At 45.8% G+C, this 19,702-nt stretch overlaps 1 protein-coding gene across 1 annotated transcript; it reads left to right on the top strand.

The window, feature by feature from the left end:
- Window positions 1-344: 344 nt before the first annotated feature.
- Window positions 345-18,061, top strand: MPZ (myelin protein zero). The gene is made up of 6 exons (XM_082202569.1): window positions 345-557; window positions 11,024-11,190; window positions 12,382-12,595; window positions 13,530-13,665; window positions 15,217-15,274; window positions 16,387-18,061. Exons 1-6 carry the CDS (start codon window positions 488-490, stop codon window positions 16,459-16,461), a joined length of 720 nt encoding a protein of 239 aa, XP_082058695.1. The 5' UTR covers window positions 345-487; the 3' UTR covers window positions 16,462-18,061.
- Window positions 18,062-19,702: the final 1,641 nt, after the last annotated feature.

Below are 19,702 nucleotides of genomic sequence, written 5' to 3'. Positions count from 1 at the left end.
AGGGATGCCGGCCTTGGACCAGGCTGTTCCACCGCTCTTGCCCTGAGGCCTCATCTCCTCTGGCATTCCTTCTGGAGGCCGTGACATCGCCTACACCTCAGCCGAGAATGCGGCTTGACAATGGCCGCTCTTTTGCCCAGCTATGTCGCCGGAGCGTGTGGAGCAACATTTAACGAGCCAGCGGGCATAAATGCCCCCTTTTCACTTTTGTTCCGCTCTGGCTTGTTCTTCCCCCTTCTTGGCTCCAAAGCACCCCACCCCACCCCACGAAACCGAATGCCAGGCTCCCATTGGCTCGGCATTTCTGCCGAGACGGCATCCTTCCCAGGCCGGCCAGGTTCTTAAACCAAGGGTGCCACCCTCCGAGGCACCCATCGCCAAGGAACCGCCGTCTCCGCCATCGCCAACTCTTCCCCTCCATGTGGCTGTAGGGATTGTACAGTAACCAAAAAAAAAAAAAAAAAGAAAGAAGAGGGGGGGAAAAGCCATGGGGACCCCAGGCAGCTCAGGGAGGGAGAGAGCCCTTCTTCTGCTCACGGTGCTGGTTTCGACAATGGGTAAGTCGGTGTTTCGATGGGAAGGGGTCCTGCGGGTCATCTAGTCTGACCCCAGCAGATCGGTGCAGGGGTGAAGTGTCTCTGGCAGGTGGCCGCCGGACCACTGCTTCCGTACCTCTGGTGAAGGAGCGTTTGCCGCTTGTTAGGAAACATAGGAAGGCGGCTGCCTTATAGCGAGCCAAAACACTGTTCCATCTAGCTCAGTGCGGTCTGCACTGGCTGGCAGAGTCTCTCCAGGGTAGCAGGCATTGGGACACTCCCAGGGACTGAGCAACGGACAACAAGTCTTTTACATATTTAGAGCTATTGGACAGTCCCCTTCACAACTCCTCTTAATACCCATGGGAAAAGGAGGGAGAAGGTGGTGGGCATCAGGAGAACTCAAATGACGAGGCGTTCAGAGGTAGACTGCTTGTGAGTGAGGAGGCTCCATTTTGCTATCGCAAGGCTCCCGCCCCCTGTGATTGTGATTTAATTTAGTGTGGGCCGCTGGACTTGCGTTCAAATTCCACCATGGCTATTGTGCAGAATAGTCGCTCCTTATGAACATACGGGCTGCCTTGTCGGTTCACGCAGCTCAGAAATGGGGAGCCTGGGGATTTGCAGATGTTGTTGGAGTACAACACCCATCATTCCTGACCATCGGCCATGCTTGCTGGGGCTGATGAGAGCTGCTGATAACAACATCTGGATGCTCACAGCTTCTGCACACTAGAACTGTGCTCCCAAGAACAGCCAGCCAGATGTGACCATGGAAGGGCATTGAGGCAATGGGTTTCCCTTCTCTCTCCCTCCCCTCACACATGCTATTCAGAGGTAGACTGCTCCTGATCCTGGAGGTTTCACCATTAGCTATAATTGTTCCTGCTAATTCTGATTCTGTACATGGAGCACCTATTTATCAGGCTAAGTAGATCTGTGTATTCTCTGTGATTTTCTCTAATCCTTTTCATTTATTTTTTTTCTGTTGTCGAAAATGTTTGCGGCACTTGGGGGGGAAATAATTAAGTGATTTTAAGCTTATATTTTTATCTTGATGTAATTGGTAACCAAAACAGTAATGTGTGTAACAGCAAAAATAATAGGTTTCATCCAAGGCTAGTCCTCAGAGTAGACTCATTGAAGTGAACTGACTGACTAACTAAAACTCATTCATTTCAGTGGGGTTGCTCTGAGCAGGACTTAGATACAGCCCAATGATAATAACTAAACCCAACTCAGAGTAGACCCATTGAAATCAATGACCATGACTAACGTAATTGGTTTTAATAGGTCTAATCTGAGTAGGAACTTAGCTGGATACCAACCAATAATCATAATCATGTCGCAAAGAGTTCCACAAGCAAATTATGTATTATATCTAACCTGAAACTACTGTTCATCTTTTCTTTTTTTGGGGGGGAAGGGGGTGGAATCCTGTTCTAGGTGCCCCATATTTATTGTTATTTGTGCCTCATAGTGGTAGTCTATAATGTGGTTTGATCTGGGCAGCAATGGTGGGGTGCTGGGGTGATCCAGAGATGATCTCGTTTTCTAGGAAAGGAGTTGACAATAGTGGCTTTCTGGAACCCACCCAGACCTGTGATTTTGGGTCTTCCAGGGATGCCAAAGTTGCAGCCCTGGAAGTCCAGGATGGTGACTCAGTATTAGCATGAGATATAATAATAATAATAATAATAATAATAATAATAATAATAATAATAATAATAATTATTATTATTATTATTATTATTATTATTATTTTATTTATATCCTGCCCTCCCTGGCCAAAGTCGGGCTCAGGGTGGCTAACATCAGATATATAACATTAGTATAAAATCAAACAATAATTAAATTACCTCCTAAAAACAGGTCAAAATCAAATTAAAGTCTAATTAGATGGCTTTCCGCAGGGTTAGGGTTATATGTTTTGTAACTATTTATACTTAGAAGCCTAAAATCCCAGGGTGCTTTCAGATTACCTGTTCATTGAACAAACACCCTGATTTGTTTTCAGGGTGGATAGACAAGGTGGCATATTCCTGCGTTGCAGAGGGTCGGCCTGGATGACCCTCGTGGTCCCTTCCAATTCTACAATTCTTTGATTTGGCACAGGGACAAAAATTGCCCAAATACCAATCGTTTCCCTTTTTTTAAAACAGCCACAAAGACCTATTGCAGCCGTAACTTAAATTGCTTCCATCTCAGCTGAGAAGTGTGTTAGAAGAACAAAGCGATGCATTTTATATTGCTCTGGGACCTCTTTCCATTCTCTTTTGGAAAATCGATAGTGTGTGCATGAGAGAGTGAGAGCAAGGAAAGCGAGCCATTAGGAAATACATGTCCTTTAACTGTCCCCGACCTCCTGACAAGGAGGATGGCCAGACTTCCATGTCTGACCTGAAGTCTCCAGGGTTGCCTGGCCTCCTTCATGTGGCAGGTGGAGAGACTGAATCTCCAGGTGTTTAATAATAAAACATGTTTGCGCTGTGCATGCGGCTTGCAAGCTTCAGCCCAGAAGGAGCTGGCTGCAAATTATAGCAGAGACTTTGTGTGTGGGGGGGGTTTCTGCCCTCCTTTGCTCCCCTTTCCCAATTAACCTCCGTCTCCAGGGCCAGCCCCTGTGACATCACCAGAAGCCCTCCCTAGGTCTCAGGACTGCACCCTGAAACCACCAGGTACTCCTAACCTGGCAAGTTCAATTTATACGTGATCGTGGCCTCCCATGCTTTCTCGTTTTTCCCCCAGTCTCCAGTTGGATGGAGCTCTAAGAATGCCCCTCTTTTTTTTGCTGCCTGAGCAAGTCTTTGCAGGGTGACGAGGGTGTGCAGAAGGCCCCTAGGACTTTTTATTTAATAAAATGCAATATCCTGCCCTTTGGTTCATTGGGAATGTGCCTCTCCTGCCACCCCAACCCCCCAATGTGGTTTACAGTTATGAAAATTTTAAAAATAAGGAAATTAGAAACACATACGGCACAATGCAGTCAAAACACAGTAGTGGAATCAAGAAACAGAAAAAGTGAGAGAGGAGTCATAATCCTGGGAATTGTAGTTTACCCCTCACAGAGTTTAAATTCCCAGCACCCTTAACAAACTAGTTCCCAGAATTCTTGCATATGTGTGTATGTGTGTGTTTTAAATGTAGGGGGTACGCAGACATTAACAGAAATATAGGAAGCTGGCTTGTCCCTCTCCATTTTGCTCATTACAGTGGTACCTCAGGCTACATACGCTTCAGGTTACAGACTCTGCTAAGCCAGAAATAGTGCTTCAGGTTAAGAACTTTGCTTTAGGATGAGAACAGAAATCGTGCTCCGGCGGCACGGCAGCAGGAGGAGGCCCCATTAGCTAAAGTGGTGCTTCAGGTTAAGAACAGTTTCAGGTTAAGAACGGACCTCCGGAATGAATTAAGTACTTAACCTGAGGTACCACTGTACCGTCTGCACTGACTGGCAACAGCTTTCGTGCAGGGAGTCTTTCCCAGTCCAACGTAGAGATGCTGAGGATTGGGACCTCCTGCGTGCCAAACGGTAGCCTTGCCACCCAGCTATATGGCTGTTCCTTCAGAATGGGGATGTGAGAGATCAAGGGGACATAAGAAGCTTGCCTTTTCCCGAGTTGGATTCTTTCTCCATCTATCCCCATATTGTCTACTCTGACTGGCAGCTGCACTGCAAGGACTCAGGCAGCTGCTTGGCCGGGAAAAGGGTTTGAGAGGGGAAACGCATCAAGTGACAGTACTTCCCAGGAAACAACAGGCTCGATATGGATTTGTGGCAAACATCACATGGCAGCAGCTTTGGAAGGCTAGGAGTTTGAGTGTGGTGGAAATGGAGTTAAGTGGCAATGTGTAGACTGCCTAGAATTAGCAATCTCTGCCTGCCATTGGCTCTGGCGCCACCTACTGTTGGGCTCCCTGCTTTCTGCTCTGAAAGTCCCAAAGGTTCAATAGCTACCATTGAGGGCATCCAATCTACAATAGCTATTGGTTACAATAGAACACTTTCCCCCCAGTCTAATCTCGAGGTGGGAAGAGGCAGGGAAGGACTCTGGAGGGACCATCTTGGAGGCTGCAGCTATAAGCAGTCACTGAATTGAGCCAGACAGGAGGGGTCTCAGGCCGGTCTCCAAAATTCCATGTCCTGAGTTCTGATTGTGTTGTTGGATGTAAAAATCAGGTTGCATAATGGCAGATTTTTCCTTGACTCCCAGTTTGGAAGAAAGGCGGGATATAAAGTCTAACAACAACAACTGGGAAATAATAAGTCTGTCTGCTTACATATATACTGCATAGTTCTGCAAACTTAATTACATTTTATTGTTATTTCGTTATTGCTGTTTTCCTTGGCTTTCTTTGTTTTTTATGTACTGTATTTCCCCCCCCTTTCATTCCCCCCCCTTTTCTTTTTCTTTTCCTTATTCACTTTCACTCACTGCAAAAATGTCAATAAAAATTTCAGGTAGGTAGACATATATAGGATGGTGCTGTTACCCATTCTACAAAGAGACATAAAATGCCTCCTTTTTCAGATTGCACATGGCTGTATACACCCTGCCCATATAAAGCACATGACTTCCCCCAAAGAATCCTGGGAAGTGAAATTTAGCTTTTACAGAGCTACAGTTCCCAGCAGCCTAAGCAAACCACAGTTTCCAGGACACTTTGTCAGAAACACATGTGCTTTAAATTGACATAGTGTCCCCCCAGTAGGAAAGTGTGCCTTGGGCCACAGGTATACTAGTTTCCATCTAGTATATGCAATGTAACAGTTTTGGACAACTGTACACTCCATATCCCCTGTACAGGGTGAGAAATCTGCAAATGTCTCCACTAGCAACTTTAAAAATATAGTAGTTAAGGTGCACTAGACAATTTTGTAAAGTTCATCTTTCCTTATCATGGAGAAATACCCGTAAGAATGTTAATATCTGAGGGAGGGAGTGTATTTATTTAATATATTTCTGTTCTGCACCTTCTGCATAAGTTTCCCAAGCCAATAAGAACATGAGAACATAGTGTGTATGTGTGTCATTGTATGAACTGCTCCCGACAAAGAACCCTGGGAATCGCAGTTTGTTAAGGATGCTGGGAATTGTACTTCTGTGAGGGGTAAACTACAGTACCTGAGAAGCTTTGAGTGGCGGTGCTTTTATTCATAGCAGTACAGTGGTACCTCGGGTTAAGTACTTAATTCGTTCCGGAGGTCCGTACTTAACCTGAAACTGTTCTTAACCTGAAGCACCACTTTAGCTAATGGGGCCTCCTGCTGCCGCCTCGCTGCTGGAGAACGACTTCTGTTCTCATCCTGAAGCAAAGTTCTTAACCTGAAGCACTATTTCTGCGTTAGCGGAGTCTATAACCTGAAGCGTATGTAACCTGAAGCATATGTAACCCGAGGTACCACTGTATCAGAAAAGTTAAAGCACTGTCTAAAGGCAGAGAGAAACGAGGCTGACCCATAAGACTTTGAGGCTCTCTGCTGGTCATTCTAACCCATTTGATGAATGAATCTTACAAATCGAATATCCCAAAACGTTATGAACATAAGCAGAGCCTGGCAGATCAGGCCAATGGCCCAACAAGTCCAGCGTCCTGATTTCACAGTGGCCAACCAGATGCCTGTGGGAAACTCGCAAGCAGGACCCGGGCGCAAGAGCAACTCTCCCCTCCTGTAGTTTCAGGAGCAATTCAAAAACATTGCTGCCTCCAACTGTGGAAGCAGCAACTGTGCAAGAAGGTAAAAGGTAAAGGTAAAGGACCCCTGGACGTTTAAGTCCAGTCAAAGGCGACTTTGGGGTTGTGGCGCTCATCTCGCTTTTAGGCTGAGGGATCTGGCGTTTGTCCACAGACAGCTTTCCGGGTCATGTGGCCAGCATGACTAAGCCGCTTCTGGTGCAATGGGACACCGTGACAGAAGCCAGAGCGCATGGAAACGCCGTTTCCCTTCCCGCCGGAGCGGTACCTATTTATGTACTTGCACTTTGGCATGCTTTCGAACTGCTAGGTTGGCAGGAGCTGGGACAGAGTAACAAGAAATGCATAATGCAACTGTGGAACTGTGCATTATGCATTTCTGTGGAAATATTGGGAACCTGCTCCTCAATTTACCTACTAATACCATGCAAGTTTCAATTTCTACCCTAGCCCTTTTGCGTGTTTTGCTTTTTTCTTCTTTAGTGGATATGCTTCATACAACTTTTGTATTTATTTATTTACGTACTTACTTACTTACTATATGGAAACACTAGATATGGCTAGCTTCTGCTTTTGCAATCCCATTCTGTTAAAAAGCCGTAAAAAATAAATTGGGAAATAAAGCTTATTTTGGAGTGAGGTGGGTATGCTTTCAATGTATGGTGTGTATGCAGCCCAGGACTATTTTGTAGAAATACCCTTATCTTTCTAGATTCAGTATTCTAAGCATAGCAATTACGGGTTTCTTAATGATACCATCTGGGATGTACCAATTGAGACATGTTGTGCAAATAATTTCAAAATGTAGAATTAGGGGCTTTAATTCACTTTACTTCTTGTTGGTTTTTTTACAGTGAGAATTTATTGTGCATTTTAAAGCAAGGCCATTTGGAAAGGTACCACAACAATCCAAACAAGTTTCCACCAAAATTATAGTTGCTGAGTCATTAAGCTTTGCCAAATTTATGGGTTCCCCAGCCCATGCCAGTTTAATGCAGTATTTGTAAAGAGACAGAGTTTTATGGACCGTACCCAATGAAATTTTGGAGTCAGCCATTTCCAGCTTGGTTTTAGGAAATAAGCAACCACGTTTTCCTCGCATACAAGTAGCAGGAAAGTTTTGCTTTCAGCAAAGTCCTGAGCAGCAGTAAGCTCAGTACAAAGGAAGGTACAGTCATACCTTGGCTCTCAAATTTAATCCATTCCAGGAGTCCATTCGACTCCCGAAACGGTTCAAAAATCAAGGCCTGGCTTCCGGAAGCTGCGTTGGACATTTGGCTTCCAAAAAAATTTGCAAACCAGAACACTCACTTCCAGGTTTATAACGTTCGGGAGCTGATTTGTTCGGTTGAACTAAGGTGTTCAACCACCAAGTTACCACTGTATTTCTCTACACAGTGTAAGGTAAAGGTAAAGGGACCCCTGACCATTAGGTCCAGTCGTGGCCGACTCTCGGGTTGCGGCACTCATCTCGCTTTATTAGTCATCTGGCCAGCATGACTAAGCTGCTTCTGGCAAACCAGAGCAGCGCACGGAAACGCCGTTTACCTTCCTGCCGGAGCAGTACCTATTTATCTACTTGCACTTTGATGTGCTTTCAAACTGCTAGGTTAGCAGGAGCAGGGACCGAGCAACGGGAGCTCACCCCGTTGCGGGGATTCAAACCGCCGACCTTCTGATCGGCAAGTCCTAGGCTCTGTGGTTTAACCCACAGCGCCACCTGCATCCCTTACACAGTGTAAAGTTAACCCCAAATTACAGGCCTCCAAGGAAATTGCAGCAAACACACAAGCTGTGTACAGTGGTCTGCTAGGCTCTCTTGATAATTATTTCTATGCTGCCTGCCTGGGACTGCAAAAACAAAACAGAACACAAAACCCACGAGGAAGCCTGTCAGGCCATAATACTTGAGGCTGACAGCCTGTGTTTGGTTTGGTGTGTTGCAAGGATGGCTCCACGACCAGGTGGAGTCAGATGGCCACCTCAGGAAGTAAGTAAGAATTTCCTGAATTTCCCCAACTGCCCTGAGGGGGTGGCAGGTCTGGTGGAAAACTTTGTGCCACCACCTCTGTCAAAACATAGGCTCTTCTGGACGACCTGTCCATCGAGCATCTGTCCTGAGTTGTTTGTGGGGGATGTTGTGCCAAAAACAAGTGTTGTCCCGCCTTTTCCTGCTCACTTTCCTTATGGCAGAAAGTCCAATTTTTAGGGAAGCAGGTCAGCGGCGCAAGGCCAGCCAGTCAACGATAACTGCGTGACTTGAACTTGCTGGTCTGTGATTGAAATCCCACTCCTAAAATAGCGACAGTCAGAAAGTGCCCTAAGATTGAACTCCCCTTCCAGCCAGGATCAGTACATGGAAGGAGAGAGAGAGGAGCCATCTCGCCCCTTTGCCTCAGGCAGCAAAATGCCTTGGCCCAAATCGGATACGTTCGCACAATATGCAGGCCTGTTTTATTGGCCATGCGGGAGAGAAGAAAAAGAACGGGGACAAAATCTCCTGGCTCAGGGAAATTGCCCGACATGTTGGAATTTGTACCCGGGGGTGGAACGACAAAAAGACGGGATTGTGTGGCGTACAATGCCCTCTTTGATTCCAAATGTCGCCCTGGAGGTTTCTGGGTAGATCAGCAATGTTCCCCAACCCCTTTCAGTGGCAATGGTGGACCACAGCAAGGTTCTGCAGAAGGAACCTCCTACACTACAGATAGATGGGCGAGGGGGTGTGGAGACAGGAACAAAGTCTTACAGAGAGCGGTCACACTGGGCCAGTCTCGAGTCAGAGCCTTGCATATTCTACCTTCCAAACAAGGGAGCTGTGTACACCTCCACTACCCCACGCAGGTCTGCCTCTCACACTCCAGGCCAAAGGAAGCATATGACATGCCTGGGCATCTCTCCAGGTCACCTTGCTTCTGCAGTGATTTAAGAGGGCCGGTCCTACCATTAGGGAGAGTGAACTCACTGGTGACAGCTGATTTCGAATGTCATGAAAAGATGGCAAAATATTAGTGGGTATTGTATTCATTATTATTGGTGTGTGGTGGTTGTTTTTTACTGCCAGGGTGGGGGACAAGTCCCTTACTGGCTCTGATACAAAAATAATTTGACTGGTCTTGGGTAGAAAATGACTTTCCTTACAGGAAGGGAAAATATCAGTTGCTAGGAAAAGTTTTGATGAAACCAGGCTCTCTCTGTCCTCACATCTGCACCACACATTTAAACCACACAACTGCAGTTTGTCAAGGAATCACTCACTCTGAAATATAGCTATAATGGAGAAAAGTATGCATAACTTGAGATTTCAACCCCAGACACCTTTTATATGCTTTGGCATTCTTTTATGGCATACTATATAGCGAAACCCCAGAGTCGGCCACGACTGGACCTAATAGTCAGGGGTCCCTTTACCTTTTATATAGCGAAACCATTGTTTTAAAGACAACCCATGACACAAGCCTGGCAAATCTGGAGCAACACTTGATAATCATAAAGGTAAAGGTAAAGATTGATAATCAATCTTGATAATCATATGATCAATCAATCATAGGACTGATAATCATAGAGCTGCCATATGTCAAAAAGTAAAAAGTAAGATTCAGGACAAGCCGCTGCCTTCTGGAAATTCTCCCCGGACATCACTTCTGACTTTGAAATCCCAGTAATGTCCAGGAAAATCCGTTTATATGGCAGCTCTAATAATCTGATAACGCTGATAGTCTTTACTTGGACCTTAACCCATATGCAACTACACTCAGTCTATATACGTATTTTATAGTTTTGTTTTTTATTTTACTTTTACTCTGTTCTTATAATTGTTCTCTTTGCTTTATATAGTTGTACAAGTACAACAGGGTTTTGTTTTGTTTTTGCTCAATGAATGAGTAGAGGACCACAGTCAAAGATATTCAAGAATGTTTTCAGAAATATAAATTAACTTACTCTTTAATTTGTTATTTAGCTGGCAGTGAAGTTCCCTGGTTGTTTAATTTAATTTATATTTATTTAAAGCATTTTTATATTGCTCTTAAGGCCAAAACAAAGGATCTCAGTGTGTCTTAAACAGCTATGTCTCCTGCCCTTTCCACCTAAAAATCTACGGCATGAAAGGAAGATAATACAGTGGTACTTCGGGTTACATACGCTTCAGGTTACATAAGCTTCAGGTTACAGACTCCGCTAACCCAGAAATAATACCTCGGGTTAAGAACTTTGCTTCAGGATGAGAACAGAAATTGTGCTCCGGCGGTGCAGCGGCAGCAGAAGGCCCCATTAGCTAAAGAGGTGCTTCAGGTTAAGAACGGTTTCAGGTTAAGAACGGACCTCCGGAACAAATTAAGTACTTAACCCGAGGTACCACTGTAGTCTATTCTTTCAGCTACCATCATCCCTGACCCTTGGCTATGCTTGCTAGGACTGTAAGGAGTTGTACTTCAGCAACACCTGGATGGCCAAATGTTCCCCATACCTGGTGTGTACATAGCCATTAATAATAATAATAATAATAATAATAATAATAATAATAATAATTACCTGCACTTCACCTTAAGGTCCCAGGGTGGGTTACAAAATGAAAACACAATTAAAAATAATTTAAAACAACTAAAACACTTAGCTGAAATGAAGAGGAGAGGCTCCCAAAGCAGCTTACAAATGTCAGTGGTAAAGCAGTCCCTGCCATTGTGTTTACAATCTAAAAGACATGGCACAAAAGGAAAAAGGGGTGGGAAGGGAGGACTAATGACGGGGGAAGCGCACAATACATGTCTCTCATTTTCTCTCCTTTGCAGTGCTAACTCCAACTTTGGCCATCCACGTTTACACAGACCGAGAAGTCCATGGCACAGTGGGCTCCAAAGTTACGCTTTCCTGCTCCTTTTGGTCTAGGGAATGGATCTCTGATGACATCTCCATCACTTGGCATTTTCAGCCAGAAAATGGCAGAGACTCTGTTTCGGTAAGCATTTGAAGCATTTATCTAGAGCATTTTTAGCTCATTCATTTTGCTCTTCAGTTTAAGAGGGAGAAGCCCCCTGCAAATAACAGCATGCAAATATCAGTGATAGCTTAAAAATGGAAACGGACAATTCTGGTAAGGATCCAAGAAGGAATACAACACAACAATCAATTGGGAGAGAGAGGGAGAGAGAGAGAGAGAGAGAGAGAGAGAGAGAAGTGCCTTTTTATTCATTATTGTTGCAACAAAGTACAAGATAATGTTGTCCTGTACATTTTGTTAGGGACTTTAAGAGAGAAGCTCTTTCCCCTTATGCCTTTTGATTATATATACAATATACTCAACAAATTAGATTATTACGGCATTATATACATGCATATATTCCCATGTTGTGCATTGCTGAACATTTCCAATAAAAATAAAAGGTGGGGAAGGGAGAACCAAAATATTGGTGTAAGACTGTCACTGCCCATAGATCTACGAAGAAAAAGGGAAAGAGAAGGAGGAGGGAAAAAGAGCAAACCCAGGCACTAAATCCTAAATACAGAATTATTGTAATGGCCAGATGGAATAGGAAGATGAAAGGAGAGGAGCTAAACATTTGTGGTCTGACAGGGGCCCTGAAATCCCATCTTCCTCTCCCTCCTGCAAAGCTCTCTTTTTCAGTTTTTCTGTTTCTTATTTTCCCACTCTTAACATACATGCTTGTCCACAATTTCCCCGGCACATTTTTGCACTGCGATTTTCATTAATATATTGCATTTTTGTATGTTAGGTTTACCAGTACTGCATCTTATGCACAATTTACTGTTGTTCTTATTAATGTTATGAATTGCTTCCAATGAAGCACCCTGATGCAATTTATGACATGTAGTTTGCCATGGGTGCTGAGAGTTGTCAGGAGACACCCCCCCCTCGCAGAGCTACAGTTCCCAGCACCCTTAAAAAAATGACAGTTCCCAGGATTCTTTTGGAGGGGGGGAGCCATATCTGTTAAATCAGCATCAGAGTGTTTTAAATATATGCTATAGCTATGATATAACTGGCAGGGCTTCAGGCTTCAGGAGTCCTTCCCAGCCTTACCTGGAGAGCTGGGACCTTCTGAATGCAAAGCAGCCATTCTATCACTGAGCTGCATCCGTTACTCAAGGGCACATCCACACCTCCTGACCGCATCTCATCCCACCTTAGATATTCCACTATGCCAAAGGCCAACCTTACATAGATGACATTGGGCGCTTCAAGGAGCGCATTGAGTGGATTGGCAACCCTCGCTGGAAAGATGGTTCCATCGTCATCCATAACCTGGATTACATCGACAACGGCACCTATACATGTGATGTCAAGAACCCCCCTGACATCGTGGGGAAGTCGTCTCAGGTCTTGCTCTACGTCTTTGAAAATGGTAAGCTTTCCCTTCCAGGTGAAAGGTCTGCTCATATTGGTATGCAGAGCACAGCTTGTGACTCTGGTTAAGAGAGCAGACTTTACCTGCTGCGCTCACACACAGATGCTTGTAGGGTAAGAAAACAACACAGCTGCTTATGATAAGAAGTACAAAGCTTCTTATTAAAGCTTGGATAGAAAAGTTTCTAGTTCCAAAATGACTAATCTAGAGAATGCAAGGGCAACCACGCTTGCCTTTTCTCTCTCAGATGGTAGATCCAAGGTGACCCCATCATCTTTAAATCCGAGAGAAGTGTGAGGAGGAAGACATTGTAAGCAGGATGCAACCTAAGAGGCACCAGTCGTAGCTGGACTACAACTCCCATAATTCCTTACCACGGTGGCTGGGGCTGATGGGCATTGGAGTACTGCAACATAAGTTCCCCACTTTTAAGTTAGGAGTTGGCCCAGGGTTGGGATAGCGTTAGGAGAGATATGAATGCATATAAAAGAGTCTGAATACTTGCTAAGGAATTAAAACACAGTATATGAAGTCAGAGTCTTATAACTAGAGTTATAAGAACACCGCATGGATGCTAGGAATTGAACCTGCAAAGCAGATGCAAAAGCCCTTCTCCTCAGCAGCTTAGGCAGCAGCAGAAACTTAAGCAAAGACCTTATGCTAAAGACACATTGCTCTGTCTGAAGAGAAAACCCTGCGGCCAGGGCTTTATAGGGCCTGGAGGACAGTGATTGGCTCTTGTGAGGTCAGCTGACTGATGACTCAGGTGACCCCCCTAGAGAACCAAAGAACTCAGCCCAAGAGAGGCCAGGAGGACCAGGTGTTTGGAGGCTCCTTATCCCAGGTGCAGGTGGTGCTTGTGGGCTGGAAGCTCCTGTGCAAGGTCTTTTTAATTTTTAACAGCAAAGTTCTCCCTTCTTCTGCTTTGCAGTACCTACCAGGTATGGGGTTGTGTTGGGAGCTGTCATTGGAGGTGTTCTGCTCGTGGTCTTTGTTGTGTTGGTGATCGCCTATCTCATCCGGTATTGCTGGCTGAGGAGACAAGCCACTCTGCAGCGAAGACTCAGGTGAAGCACCCAGGAGGATGGACATGTCATAGAAGGGCAGAGACCATGAGTGTCGCCCTGGCTGCTATATACACACACTCCTTACTTGTTAGATTTTTAAGGGCGTGGAGAATGCTTCGTTCCCTACACTACAGTGTCAGGAGCTGTAGTCACAGGGATCTATGACATTTGCTACGCCCATTTATTTAAATACTTATAGAGCGCGTTATAAAATATTGTGAGGCAGTAGGCAACGTAGAAGCACATAATGCTACAGTAAAAACAATTTTAAAAGTGAAACATCACAGGGAAATCTGGTTGGCAGAGAATCTCAGGTTCAAAAGTCCTGTCCAAATAGTACAGTTTCCAGAAGATATCTGAGAGAGAGGAGGGATGACTCCTGAACAAATTTCTATTGGCAAGGAGTTCCACAGGGCAAGGCCTGCCACACTAAAGTCTTGGGATGGGCGGGGTATAAATAATAAATTATTATTATTAGCCATTGGTAAAGGCCAGCCGAACCTCAGGGGCATGGGGGACGGCCAAAATTGCCCTCAGGGCAAGACCTCAGCGGCTGAGATTGAGGGCAGCTGTGTGCCCTCATTCATAGAGGAAGTCTGGCACATGTCCAGTCTAAACATGGAGTCTGATGCTGCCCATCAACCCTTGAGCAGCAGACTGAGCAAGCAGACAAGCACACAAATCACCTGAGCCACATTTGCACCATACATTTACAGTGGTGCCCCGCAAGACGAATGCCTCGCAAGACAGAAAACTCACTAGACGAAAGAGTTTTCCGTTTTGGAGGTGCTTCGCAAAACGAATCTCCTATGGGCTTGCTTCACAAGACGTAAATGTCTTGCGAGTTCCTGTGGGGTTCCCCCCCCTTTTTCTAAGCCGCTAAGCCGCTTATCAGCTGATCCGATAAGCTGATAAGCCGCTAATAGCGCTAATCCTCTAATCCGTCAATGGGCTTGCTTCGCAAGACGAAAAAACCGCTAGACGAAGAGAATCACGGAAGGGATTCTTTTCGTCTTGCGAGGCACCACTGTAAATCACTATAAGACCACTTAAACAGTCATGGCTTCCCTCTCAAAATCCTGAGAGCTTTTAGGCCCCTTGCAGAGATACAATTCCCAGAATGGTTTAACAATCATTCCCTCTTACCATGGAGCTATGGGAATTCTATATCTGCAGGGGGACTAAGGGGTCTGCTAACAACTCCCTTAATGAACTACAGCTCCCAGAATTCTTTGGGGGAAGCCATGAATGTTAGAAGTGGTGTCATAGCACTTTATATGTTTGGTGTGAATGTGGCCCTGATCACACAGGCTTGCACCTTTCCGGGGAGATGTATTTCTAATTAGATAACATTAATTATTTCTAAAGCTGCGTCTGTGCATATAAATAAGCATGTGAAAATTTTAGGCAAACCTGTATTCTCCTTTTTTCCCTTTGGCAATGTGTAGCCCTTTCCTCGCTTGCACAGAAACATATCCAATGTGAGGGACCATTCATGCATTCCAATAAGCACAAAGGGCATGACTTGTTTCTGTTTCCATTTCATTTCAGCGCTATGGAGAAAGGGAAGTTGAGGCTGGGCAAGGATTCTTCAAAAAGAGGCCGTCAGGTGAGTGGGGGGGGGGAGGAAATGTGTCTGGGGGGGAATGAGTGGGAGGGATAATATATTATGCTGGTTTAAGAAAACTGTGCCACAACCACACCAAACATTTAAAGGGCACGGCTTCCTCAAAACAATCCTGGGAACCTTAGTTTGATAAGGGTGCTAGGAATTGTAGTTCCAAGAGGGGTAAGCTACAGTTCCCAGGTTTTTTTGTGGGAAACTATGTGCTTTAAATCAGTGTTTCCCAAACGTTTTTGGGCAACGGCACACCTGTTTACTGAAAAAAATTCTCGCGGCACACCACCATTAAAGCCCCGCCCCGTGACGTCAGCGCGCAGCGTCACGCCGGGAGGGACGCACAAAAGTGAAAGTTTTTTCCCTCGGCAGCTCCTCTCAGCTGCGCTCAATCCGCCTCGGAGCGCAGGAGCGATGCCTCTCTCTGGCTCTCCCTCCGCGCAGGCTGAGGGAGGGAGGGAGGGGCGCGTGTGACCCGTCTCTGCTGGGAGACCAAACCCAGCGAGGCAGAGTCGCGCGGAGGCGCCCAGGCAGCGCTGCCGGCTGCGAGGAGGAGCGCCAGGCAGCAGCAGGAGGCGCGACCTCTCCTCGCCGCCGCCGCCCCGCCTCTCGCCGCCCGACTCGCCCGCCTCCCTCCAGGTATCTCGCGGCACACCAGCCGATGTCTCACGGCACACTCGTGTGCCGCGGAACACCGGTTGGGAAACACTGCTTTAAATATATGTTTCAATGTAACATGAATGATAAGAATGTAAGACTTTCATGGATCAGGCCAGTGGCCCATTGAGTCCAGAATCCTGTTCTCACAGTGGCCAGCCAGATACCTGAAGGAAGCTCAAAAACAAGAACTATCTCCTGCCCTGTGGCTTCCACCTGCAAAAGTGTTACTGCCTCTGACAGTGGATGCAGAGCATAGTGCTCTTGGCTAGTAGCCACTGATATCCTCCAGCTGGTTGGCTTCTCAAAGGCACCCGGCCTCTGCGGAAAACGATGCAGGCCTAGACAAGCAGGCCCACATTTTTTGGCTTCCTGTTTGGTGACAAGACTCTCTTTTCCCTCCCTGTTTCCCCTCTCCTCCTGAATTCTTCCCTTTGCTCCCGTAGCAACCCGTCCTGTACGCCATGCTGGACCACAGCCGCCTCACCAAGTCGGCAAGCGACAAGAGGTCCAAGAAATAGCGGTTAGCCGGCAGGGAAGGTACCCAGAAGAAGGTGGGCGAGAAGAAGGTCGTCATGACCATCGAGATGGAACTGAAGAGGGACCAACTCGAGGCCGGAGGCCTCAAGCCCGCCGTCAAGTCCCCAAGCAAGAACAGCCTCAAAAACGCCCTCATGAACATCATCAAAAGCGATTCGGAAAAGTGATTGGATTCTGAAAAGGTGGCGATGATCCCAGCCCTCCGTCCTGAGGAGGAGAGAGGCCTGGGATAGTCTCCCCTACATCCAACCCTCTTGGTTTTGTATCCCGCCATGGTCTTACACACTTCATTATAGCCCATCTAGTCCGGGGCTGATGGGATTTGGGCATATTCCTGCCCAGTCTCTGTCCCTATTAAGATACTGATGGAGAGCCTTTCGCATCATATATGTATATCCAAAGCATAGGGAATTTGCACCCACCTAAGTGACTTAACATTATTAATAACTCCTAGGACGTTGTGTGCACATTAAAACCATGAGGCAATCTGAGGCAGGGTAATCCTAGGGAACAAACTATGCCCCCTCCCCATTATGAGGTGCCTCTTCTTCTCTTTTAAGTCTAGAAACATCTTGGAACACCATCACACCCATGCTTTGCTACTCAGAGTAGACCCACTGAAATTAATGACCCTGGATAAGTTAGGTTCATTCATTCCAACAGATTTACTCTGAGTTGAATACCATGCAGATCCTTTTTTTCTGAGGCACAGCCGACTCTCCTGAGTGACCCAGTCTCGCCACTGTCAACCTCAAGACCTCCATGCGAAAGCTGTAGATAGACAACAGACCGGGCTTATTTTCTGGTTTTCTAATGGGAACCTGGCCTTCTGTTTAGGGTGAACCTTCACCCTGAACTACAGAGCTCCAACTCCCATCAGTCACTAGGCCCGATACGATGCCTTGAGGCCTGGATAGACAGGTGTCCTCCTACTTCTAGTTTTCCTCAAAACCCCCCAAAACATTGGCAAGAAAGACATGCAACCTCCCCAGACAGGGGTACCTTCTACTGCCCAAACGGCTGTGACACAACCCTCTTCCGCTCGGTGTTTTTCGAGCACAGGTGTATTTTTTTCCCTATTCCCCACCCCCTTTTAATCCAAGGATCAAATATATATATATATATACACACACACGTGTCTCTGAGATTCAGAAGGATGGTTTAGCTCCCTTCCCCAATTGCAGCTCACCCAACCCCACCATTGTCTGTTTACTTCAGCCCCTGTGTGGCTGCATATAGGTGAAAATGCTAATTTTCCGGAAGGCAAGATAGTATTTTGCTGGTGCTCCATCTCTGCCTAACCTTCAAGCTCTCTTTTGCCCCAATTTTTGGGGGGGCAAAAAGGCAAAAGCAGACCACAGGGGGTTATCAACGGAATAAGGCACAATGCCTTTGCCACAGAATTTCGCTTTAGACACAGTCAGGGGCTCCTGCTTTGAGCGAAGCATCTGAGGAATTTCTGGAAAAAAACAAAGCACCCCCGAATTTCCTCAGGGAGGGGGTTTCGCCCATCTCCAGGTTGTCCCCAGATTTTGCCCAAAGCTGAATTCTAGGCAAAGGGTGAAGGTTTGAGGGAGGGGGGGGGAAACGATGAGGGGTTTTGAGAAGAAAAATGCCTCAGGAAGATTCCCATGCATCCTTATGCCGAATCCCCTTCTCCTTCCCTGCCTTTATCATTGATCAAAATAAAAAAATTCCTTCCAGTAGCACCTTAAAGACCAACTAAGTTAGTTCTTGGTATGAGCTTTCGTGTGCATGCACACTTCTTCAGATACACGTGCATGCACAAGAAGTGTGCATGCACACGAAAGCTCATACCAAGAACTAACTTAGTTGGTCTTTAAGGTGCTACTGGAAGGAATTTTTTTATTTTGACTATGGCAGACCAACACGGCTACCTATCTGTAACTTTATCATTGATATTCTGGTTCATTCTGCATCTTCACTAATCCCCTTGAGGGGAATTAAGCCATCCTGAAAACAAGCCTTCTCAACAGTGGTTCAACCTGACAGTGTGATCCCCAACCCACAGGAAGGTTGTTATTAGTTATTATTAACCACTGATATATTTCTGTTAGTCTCTCTTTCCTCTTCTCTTTCCCCGGTGACCGAACGCCACATGACGTCACGCGGTTAATACCTCTTCATATTGAGGCCTCAGTCTTTCACCCTCTATGTCCTCATTTCTTTTTTAGGATGTGTCCTCCTCTGTTTTCAGATTAACTCTTGTTACCCATGGCAACACGCTCCGTAACTTAGTAGGCCCAATGGCCACCAAGTGAACAACAACAACAGAAAAGATCTGGAGGCCAATCGTTCTGCTAGGCCAGGAAAACGCCATACCAAACTCGTACTTGCATTTGGACATATTATTGCATCCTCTGCTATATCATATATGCACACTTTCCCCCCACAAGGCTTCAGAATCTTCCTTTTCAGTTGTGAGCAAGGAATCTAACAACACTGGCGTGTGGTAGGACCTAGCAAATAGATTCGTCTCCATAGATATGTATATAGCCAACCACAAACACACACATACTTTCTGCGTAGCAGTCAACCGCCTTTGTGTTTTGGTTTTCTTGTTTTTAAATGTTATGTAAAATGGTGTATTTCATTTCCTTTTTGGGGGGGTTAGTGGGGCTTTCTCAACTTTGTGTACATTCTCTCAAAATCAGCAGCAACAACCAAAAACGATACATGACACAATTAAAAAAAAAAGAAGGGAAGTTAATAAAAAGACTGACATTTCTATACAGAGATGGTCTCCTTTCTGTTCTAGGATCCATATCAGCAGCGGAAATGTGTTTAAAGCAGGGCCTGACCACAATAACAACTCTCCCTGCTTGCATTTCAGGGATATTCAGAGGCACATTGCTACCTCTGACAGTGGAGGGAGGATATAGCTATTGCGGCAAGTGTTATGCTCCATGAATTTGTTTATTCCCCCTGTTTTAAAACCCTCTAATCTGACGGCCACCACTCTATTTTCTGGGAGCCAGTTTCATAGTTCAACTATGCACTGTGTTCCTTTTGTCTGTCCTGAATCTTTCAACATTCATTGGTTTTGGCCCAGAGTTCTGGTTTTATGAGTGATGAGTCCCAGTATTAAAGGCAGCAGCTAGCAAGCAGGCTTGAGCCTTGCTCCTCGCCACCCTTAAGTGCTCATCCAATTAGCTCAAACTAGTTAGTTAACACAGGACGCGGGTGGTGCTGTGGGTAAAA

Source organism: Podarcis vaucheri, assembly GCF_965113315.1.
Source record: "Podarcis vaucheri genome assembly, chromosome: 16".
NCBI lineage: Eukaryota > Metazoa > Chordata > Lepidosauria > Squamata > Lacertidae > Podarcis > Podarcis vaucheri.
Note: the sequence above shows the minus strand (reverse complement) of the source record. Positions and strands in the feature narration are given on the sequence as shown.